The following is a 10,123-nucleotide window of genomic DNA, read 5'->3' as shown; positions in this document are numbered from 1 at the left end:
GTTGGCACGCCCACGCCTACCATGGTGTGGACGACGTCGGGGTTTAGAGAACTGCCTTACAATGACACGCGAATCTTGAGACTGCAAGACGGCAGCTTGCTGATTAGAAACGTGAGGAAGTCAGATGAAGGCTTGTACACGTGTGAGGCTGTCAATAGTGGTGGAAGGATCTTGAGTGCTGCGGAAGTGGTAGTTGAAGGTATTTTGTTTTTGGAGGTGTGGTCATTGTCTGTCTGTCTGTTTGTCGTCTGTTTGTGGGTGTGTGTGTGTGTGTGTGTGTGTGTGTGTGTGTGTGTGTGTGTGTGTGTGTGTGTGTCTGTCTGTCTGTCTGTCTGTCTGTTTGTCTGTCTGTCTGTTGTCTGTCTGCTTGTCTGTGTGTCTGTCGGTTGTTTGTCTCTCTGTCTGTCGGTTGTTTGTCTCTCTCTCTGTCTGTCGTCTGTCTGTCTGTCGTCTGTTTATTTGTTTGTTTGTCTGTCTGTCTGTTTGTCTGTCGGTTGTCTGTCTGTCTGTCTGTCTGTCTGTCTGTCTGTCTGTCTGTCTGTCTGTCTGTCTGTTTGTTTGTGTTTTGTTTCTTTATATTGTTTGCCTAGTTCTGTGTTTGTTTTTTGATTCTGTTTGTCTGTTGTCTTCTTTTCTTCTTTCTGTGTATGTTGTATGTTTCTTTGTTTGTTATCTTTTACATACACCAATACGTGTGCTTGCACGCACTCACAACACACACACACACACACACACACACACACACACACACACACACACACACACACACACACACACACACACACACACACACACACACACACACACACACACACACACACACACACACACACACACACATTATTGATGTTCCTTACTGTAGGTCCAAATATCACCGACGTCTACATACCAATGATGAACTGGACAAGACGCCCCGAGAATCTCACCATACCACAAGGACGCGCCGCCCTTCTTCACTGCAGCGTCGACAGCATCCCACCCGCCACCTACGCGTGGTCATACAACAACAGCATCGTGAGCGACTCTTCCAACGGACTCTTCACGACAGTCAATGGATCTTTAGTGATTGGAGACGTCAGTTTTTGGTCTGAAGGGGCATACACTTGCATAGCATCTAATGGGATGATGTACCTGCAGGAGACGGTCTATCTGAAGACAATTGGTGAGTGTGTAGGTAGAGATGGATGTTTGTCGTTGTGTTTGTTGTTTACCTCTGTGTGTGTGTGTGTGTGTGTGTGTGTGTGTGTGTGTGTGTGTGTGTGTGTGTGTGTGTGTGTGTGTGTGTGTGTGTGCGCGCGCGCGTGTGCATGTGTGTGTTGCGTGTGCATGTGCGTGTGCCCGTGCGTGCATGCCTGTGCATGCATGCATGTGGATCTGAGCATGCAATGATCTCTTGATGTTTCTTCCTCGTCCATTTCCTTGTCTATTTGTCTCTCTACAAACTGTTTTTTCCAGTTGCTCCTGACATCTACTACTCACCAGAAACGCAAACAATCTCTTGGTCACGAGTCGATGAAGGCGACGATTCTGTGCACTTTGGCTGCGAAGCGAGCGGATTTCCTGCTCCCACCATTCTGTGGACAAAAGGCGACAAACGGTTGGAGGGCGGACGCTTCTCGGTATCAGTTTCTGGTCATCTCACTATCCAGCCTGTTGGCTTCGAAGATGCAGGAGAGTATACATGTGAGGCGATGAACTCTGCTGGAATCGCAAGAAAGACAGCCACATTGCTAATACAAGGTGGGAATTTAGATATTGTATATATAACTAATATATTAGTTATAATATATTAGTTTTAATATATTGGCCATAATATACTAGTTATAATATATTAGTTATAATATATTAGTTATAATATATTAGTTATAATATATTAGTTATAATATATTAGTTATAATATATTAGTTATAATATATTAGTTATAATATATTTGTTATAATATATTTGTTATAATATATTTGTTATAATATATTAGTTATAATATATTAGTTATAATATATTAGTTATAATATATTAGTTATAATATATTAGTTATAATATATTAGTTATAATATATTAGTTATAATATATTAGTTATAATATATTTGTTATAATATATTTGTTATAATATATTTGTTATAATATATTAGTTATAATATATTAGTTATAATATATTAGTTATAATATATTAGTTATAATATATTAGTTATAATATATTAGTTATAATATATTAGTTATAATATATTAGTTATAATATATTAGTTATAATATATTAGTTATAATATATTTGTTATAATATATTTGTTATAATATATTAGTTATAATATATTAGTTATAATATATTAGTTATAATATATTAGTTATAATATATTAGTTATAATATATTAGTTATAATATATTAGTTATAATATATTAGTTATAATATATTAGTTATAATATATTAGTTATAATATATTTGTTATAATATATTTGTTATAATATATTAGTTATAATATATTAGTTATAATATATTAGTTATAATATATTAGTTATAATATATTAGTTATAATATATTTGTTATAATATATTTGTTATAATATATTAGTTATAATATATTAGTTATAATATATTGGCCATAATATATTAGTATAATGTATTAGTTATAATATATTGGCCATAATATATTGGTTATAATATATTAGTTATAATATATTAGTTATAATATATTGGCCATAATATATTAGTATAATGTATTAGTTATAATATATTGGCCATAATATATTGGTTATAATATATTAGTTATAATATATTGGCCATAATATATTGGTCATAATATATTAGTTATATTATATAATTATAATATATTGGCCATAATATATTAGTTATAATGTACTATTATAACTAACTACTAATAATGCAATTAATTATATTTGTAATATATTATAAATAGTAATTATAAAATATTTAGCATTTATGAAATATTTATAATAATTTTAAAATATACATTTCATATTTGAAGATTCCTTACTAAGTTGGTTCTTGAATTTATTACCAGTTGACCCACGTGCATTAACAAGCAAGTCCCTTTTCTTTATGGGTGAAAGTGGCAGAGTGGACAGACGGTAAACAGACTAGTAGAGTAGCCTCGCGTAACCAGACCTCTCCCGTCATCACACTTCCGGGTTTCTGTAATGTAATTTGTTAAATTAATATTAATTATTTATTAATATTCATTATTAATATTATTTATTTAATTTGTTATTAATATTAATTATTAATATTACTTAATTAATTTGTTATTAATATTAATTCTTTTAATTTTTATGTATTTTAATTATTTATTAATATTAATTATTAATATATTTTTAATATATTTGTTATTAATATTAATTATTTTAATTTTTTATATTTCAATTATTTAACGTTTTAGATAATCGTCCTCGAGATTATTGCCATCCGAATGTGATCTACCATCACGTCCGATACAAGAACTGTCGCACGGAACAGAGAGTGGACAACTTCAAATGTGAAGGTCACTGCTTCTCGCAAGACCACGCAGGCTCGGCCCGACCTAGCAACGAGCAGCGCAACTGCTGTCGCGTGGAGAGCATGCGCATGCGCCACGTTCGACTGCGTTGTCCCAACAACGCGACGACGACCGTCTACTCGCCTGCGGTGAGGAGCTGTAAGTGTGCTGTCTGTCTCGGTGCGGACGACGTCGAGCTGCCAGTCAACGAGTTCCGTCGTTAGAAAAAAGGCGGGTCGACTTCTTTCCGAAAGAGTTTTCCGTGCTATTTGAATTTATACTCTTTCTTGGATTGTGGGTGAAAACTTTAGGTTGATATTAATTAATCAGAATGTTTAAAACGTGTGTCGCGTTGCAATCTCTGCGACGGTATGCGTTCTGTGCAGTTTTGTAGCTACCCGGTGGTGCTGTTACGGGGTACTAAGGGAGTTGTAGGGTGCCACGGCTCGTTCCCAGACAGTCGTAGATTTCAGCTCCCGGATGTAGTGAGAGTGAATCCGGGAGCTGGGATCTACACACCGTCCGGAAACGCGGCTCTACTGCCATGGACCCTTCAAACATTGGGGCATAGTGGCAGTGCAATTCTTGTTTGTCATTAATTGATACTCCATGACTTGCGTGAACAGTTCAACAGTTATGGGGCCCTAAGAGAGCCATGGGGTGCCGTGGACTGTTCAAGACTTCTGAGCGTTGTGGATTTCCGGCAGTGCAAGCTCTTTATGCGACAGCGCATGTGCTGTAGAGTTACAGACTCCGTATACATAAATAGCTAGCGACTTAGTCACTACATATACACAGTGGCGTAGCTATGGGGGCCTGCTGGGGACACGTGCCCCAAAATTTGGCTACTTTTAAATTTTGATCATATAGTTTGCAAATTGCAACCACTGTTTCAAATCTTCAAATTGAAATTACAATTCAATAGACTACGTCGCAGATTGCAATAACCTATCCGTATGGATGTTGGAATGGAAATAACAAGAGCACGAGGAAATGAAGAAGATTGTAGAGACATCGATAACTATTATCGCATTCAATTTACAACACAACACAACACTGGATCAGATAATTAGTGAATTCAACTGACGTTGTTAGTGCGTGTAGCCCAAGATCTTCTTTTCTTAACGTCAAAGTTATGGAGCTTCTGACTAATTAACTAAGCATTGTGGTCTTAGTCATGAAATGGTGTCATTTCAGGTGGAGTCTGCAGCAGATGGTGTCATTTAAAGTGCAAACAGAAGTAATCCCTCTCTGACGTGATATGCCATCTCTTGCCAGTGAAGGAGGCTTTCGTAGACCTGCTCAAAGTCTTACAAATTGTGTTGACATTAGGTGTCTCTACCGCGTCATGTGAACGTTTGTTTTCATGTTTGAAAAGACTGAAGACATACCTTAGGCTAAGTTAGAGCTGGCACGGGACAAGATATATTAAATAACCTATTGCTTCTGGCCATAGAAAGATATATGTATAGTAAGATAGACTTGGAAGCAGCTGTAGACAAGTTTGCCGCAGTAGACAAAAACAGAAAAATCAAGCTTAACAAGTAAAAAGGTATACGGCTAAATTAAGAGTAGAAGTACAGATTTGAGAAAATTTTCCAGTGTGCCCCCCAAATTTTGGACTCTGTCTACGCCGCTGATATACAATAGTGCAATTTGGATTCACGAATTTTATCCAACTTTCAATTTTGAACAAAAACGGCCAAGCGCTAGGTGTACTAGAGGCCACCATGGTATTTTAAGACCACGACTCATTATCAATCCTTCCTAGTTATAAAGCTGTGAGCCAACAGAGAGTATCACAGGGTACGGTAATACCCTGTATGTAGGGATTGACAAGGTTGTGTGGGCGTGGTCAGATTTTAGACTTCCAGAAATCACCTTAAAGCGCGGCTAAATATCTTGAAAACGACAGATAGAAATGCTTAAGGGTTCAACTACGCCTGACTACTACTGACTCGATCTCAGCTTGTCTTTAGAACTAGAAAAACGCTCATCAATTTCGGAGTTTTCCCCGGATTTTGTCTTCGTTCTTCTTCTTCTTTTGTCTTTTTGGTCACGCATAACTTCTTGACTACGGCATATCTAAAGCTAAAACTTTGGGAAACGACGTAGAATAAGCATACTTGCATTCTTTTGATGATAGAAAAAAAGAAACATTTAAGAAAAAAGATTTGTGGAACCTGCTACCCTACTTACGTTACACGTAAGACTTGTAAGCAATTGATATCAAACAATAACCAGGCAGCCAATCACAAGCTCCTGTTACCCTTTAAATAATGTGCACTGCAGGAAGCAGTCTAGGTACGAACAAGGTGACAAGAGTTCTTGATACGTGCTGCGGTTGAAAAAAACCGTAGAGTAATTTTCCTGCCTACCGTTAGGCAAAGAATCGTGCTTTTGAGCAAAACGGAAGTGCGTATACAGAAGTGACGTTGAACGCCATCGCAATTGCAGACGCGATATACATACCTCTTCTTGCCGTACGTAGTTGGAAAACCAACGCTTTCAAGCAGAAGGCAAAAGCAAATTCGGCTCGCTTTCATCACGAATTGTCGACGCAGTTCTCAGAATGTGACGTTTGCAGGGCCGTAGGAGCCGGTGCGGCTGGTGCGGCCATGGCCGCACCACTTTTTGTAGCCTCGTACCCAGGCCCTCTTGCGCGCCCGGAGAAGAGGGCCTGGTACACGTTGTATTCGCATGCGCGCATAAATTAGAAGGAAATCGTGGTAATACATGCACGCATGCGGAACCGACGTTGTTTAGAATCTCGAGCCGATAATGTCGCGCGCAGTAAGACCCAATTTGGCAAATGGTGGATGAAGGCAGAGCTTCTGGTTTTGATATGGTGTTGCACTACGCTCTAGGCAAGCTTAAGCTGTGTAATGTAGAGCTGAAGGAGCAGCAGCGTGTTGTCGTAGAGCACATCTACAACGGAAACGACGTCTGCAGCTGGCTTCCTACAGGATACGGTAAATCGCTGTGCTATCAACATACACCGTATAGGGTTGACTGCAAGCTAGAGAAATGTGGTGAAGAAGATTGTGGATATGTCGTCATTGTCGCGATCGTGTCTCCTATAGTATTGCTGATGATAGAACAAGTCAAAGATTACGCGAACGCGGAGTTTCACTTGACCTTGGGTCTAGATCTAGGGCTTCATCACTACTGAACACGGAAGCTGTTTCACTGTCGATTGCGCGCGACATTATCGGCTCGAGATTCTAAACAACGTCGGTTCCGCATGCGTGCATATATTACCACGATTTCCTTCTAATTTATGCGCGCATGCGAATACAACGTGTACCAGGCCCTCTTCTCCGGGCGCGAAAGAGGGCCTGGGTACGAGGCTACACTTTTTGTCAGAGCCATATATATATATGGCTCTGCTTTTTGTAGCCTCGCCTAGCCAGACCCTTCTCTGCGCCCATGGCCGCACTTTAACGCGCACTAAATTAAAAGCCACGCCCTTTACCGTGCGTTAGGCCGTACCACTTTTTATTTGCTTCCTACGGGCCTGGTTTGTTACAAGCTGTAGAGGTGTGGCGTAGACGATGAAATTTTGCGCACAAAGTGAGTTGTCTAGAGCTACCGTATTGTTGTGTATAAAGGTCGACCTCTTTAGGCCGCAAATTGAAGACCTCGTGCGTACAAGCCAGCCGCGTGTAGAAGCCGAGCTTTTGTTAGGACGCTCAGCATGCGCACACGTGTACTGTACAGTGCGCGCTCGCGGTCACGTGCACGTGCGGCGTGTGTGCTCAATGACACCTACACAATGATGAAGAAGAAGAAGCTGACGCTCTTGAAACCGACATCTCATGGTTGTCATGTCGTACCCTAACGTATTCAAATGGTACAGCACACCTACAAGCTAGCCCAGTGCTCCGGGCTGTCAGACTAATACTATAAATTAGTCTGTCGTGGCCACACCCTTCCCCACCGACACAAACACACACACACACACACACACACACAAACAAACACACACACACACACACACACACACCACACCACACACACACACACACACACACACACACACACACACACACACACACAGTCTCGCGTAGCCAGCCCCTCCTCTTTTCTATTTTCGGTAGGCTACAATACGCGAGACTAACACACACAGACACACAGACACAGACACACACACACACACACACACACACACACACACACACACACACACACACACACTCACACACACACACACACACACACACACACACACACACACACACACACACACACACACATGCACATATGCTCGTAGCTCTCAAGTTAGTAGAACACAGCTTCGTTTATCTAGTAGTGGTAAGTTATAATTGCAACTAAATGTATCGTCTGCATGATTCAAACCTATACACACAAACATTGCACAGCTCCTTGCAAGTACAGTACATTGTATACGTAAGATCCACGTGCTCGAGATGTGTGACTATACATGTAGACCAAGTATGATTTAGAAAATGTGTATTTTCGTTACGCTATAAAATCTTTGTTTAATTAATGGAGTAGGTTGTGCTTTCGCACTCCTGAAAACTTACCAAACTAAAATTTTAAAAACTTTTTCTCTGAAAAAGAAATAGATGTAGGAATTACATAAAAAGTAATAGAAACAAGATTTAGTTAGACAAAGCCAGACATCATTAGTGACTCCTTCCAGCCACATTCCCTACATTTTACTACTAGTGGGTTGGAAGGATTCACTAATAATGTCTAGCTTTAGTTTATATCCAAATCTTGTTTCTATTACTCTTTATGCAATCCCTACATCTATTTCTTTTTTCAGAGAAAAAGTTTTTAAAATTTCTAGTAATATTATAGACATTACAGCTATTAGTATACAATGAACTTGATTACCGTGTTGCGCCCACTGATCACGTGACGCCCTCTGCTAACGTCATTACAGCCAAGAAAGATGGTTGTGGTTATCCCCTTTCTGTTGCTCTTATTCTTCTCCCTTGGTGTCTCTTCTGCGCAAGAAGACGCTCAGAAGTTTGGCTATCTTTCCCTCACGAGTGACGACAATCCGAATCTTCTCGTAGAATCACCTCGCAGCATCATTGCAGCCTGCAACGGCTGGCTCGACACCAGTCACTGCGCAATCAAACAGGACCTGTCACGAGGATTGATACTACACTATACGTTCGACAATGCGAGCAATCTAGCTCAGGATTCGACCGAAAATGGCTACGACGGGAACGTCGTCGGCCTGTTGACGCAAACCACGGGTGTGATTGGGTCCGGGGTCTACTTTAACGGCACATTCAGCGACAAGAAAGAGCATCACTACATTGAGCTACCCAATGTCGTCAACACACGTGCCTACACTGTAAGCTTGTGGGCCAACTTGAGCGTTCCGGAAAGCCACAACAGTCTGTTCATGCTTCACGGAGGACAAGGGTTTCAGAACTCAAACGGAGAGCTACGATATAATTGGCCGGCGTCTAATCTGTGGATCTTTACTAGTCACGGAAAACTGGCGGTTATTCAAGCACGAGTGGACCTTCGATACGTTGACTTTCCGCTACCTGTCGGCAGTACCGTACCTGACCTTGTACCTCGAATGAGTAAATCTCCCTTACTGGTTACCTCCTCTTGGCATCATATTGCTGTAACGTTTTCTGAAGGACGTCTTAGTGCTTATGTCGATGGCTATTTGGTTTACGAATTCATCAACGTGAATTCGGTTCCAGTGACGCCAAAATCTCAACGTGTGTACGTTGGAGATTGTTTGTGTCAGCATACAAGCCATCCCGATTCTTACGAGATCAAAGGAACCCTAGACGATCTTCGCGTTTACAGTCGTGCATTAAGTTCTGTCGAGGTAAAGCAGTTGGTCATGCAAGCACAGATGTCGTGAGAACATCAGAGTTCAGTGAAACCGTGTTAGCATGTTTTTTCGTTGTCGAGATGGTGTAGGACCGACCTATAGCTACACGTTGTTCCTCCTAGAGTAATCTGTACTAGCAAATTGTATTTCTTTGTCGTGTCTCACAGTGTTGCACACGCAGCTCAATAAATCAGTATACGGGCAATACTGTAGAGTTGCTGGTGCGTTTCATTCAGACATGGTATGTTACTTAGACTGTCTTTTAGAGATTACTGGGCATGGATAGATAGAGCTGTTGATATCCTTATGCGATAGTATCAGGGGTGGCAGAAACTTTTTGGATTGGGGGGCTAACAGACTGCCGTCATTTTTATTTTAATTAACCGAATTGGTAAGTTGGTTTGTCATTTGCTATACTATACGCGTGACAGAGGTATATAGCCAGAGCAGCATGCACACAAATGATGACGACAGTGTATGTGTATCAAGCGAGACAATTGCAACACTGTGATGACCGTTAGCTACACCCAATGCCGAGCACAAGACAGAACTACAAGGTATCCTACGCATGCGCATCTCTCATCACAACGCCATTCGCTAGTTTTCTACTTGCATTTCACATAATTTGTACGCAACGCAGAAGAGGTTGACCATGCACGTGAACATGTGCCATGAGTCCATTGACGACACCAACCTCGGTACCCCAGTTCTGTCTCAACTACGTAGCGTCCAGTATTGGAGGGTCGATGCCCCCCCCCAATCCCAGTACTGCATGAAGGAGCGATGGCACCATCTTCCCTCGG

The 10,123-nt window shown here is 40.6% G+C and overlaps 2 protein-coding genes across 2 annotated transcripts in view; both read left to right on the top strand.

Moving 5' to 3' along the window:
* LOC134181634 (hemicentin-2-like) overlaps positions 1-61 on the top strand; it is a 20,218-nt gene extending 20,157 nt beyond the window's left edge. Inside the window, exon 19 of the mRNA XM_062648901.1 lies at positions 1-61. This exon is cut by the window's left edge and continues 77 nt beyond it. The gene's annotated coding sequence lies outside the window, so the exon portion shown is untranslated.
* An 8,331-nt stretch (positions 62-8,392) lies between these two features.
* Positions 8,393-9,709, top strand: LOC134181321 (uncharacterized). Its single transcript, XM_062648576.1, has one exon. The coding sequence runs from the start codon at positions 8,406-8,408 to the stop codon at positions 9,348-9,350; it is 945 nt and encodes a 314-aa protein (XP_062504560.1). The 5' UTR covers positions 8,393-8,405; the 3' UTR covers positions 9,351-9,709.
* The last annotated feature ends 414 nt before the right edge of the window (positions 9,710-10,123 follow it).

This window comes from Corticium candelabrum, chromosome 6, assembly GCF_963422355.1.
Source record: "Corticium candelabrum chromosome 6, ooCorCand1.1, whole genome shotgun sequence".
Taxonomy (NCBI): domain Eukaryota; kingdom Metazoa; phylum Porifera; class Homoscleromorpha; order Homosclerophorida; family Plakinidae; genus Corticium; species Corticium candelabrum.
This window is presented reverse-complemented; position numbering and strand designations above follow the sequence as displayed.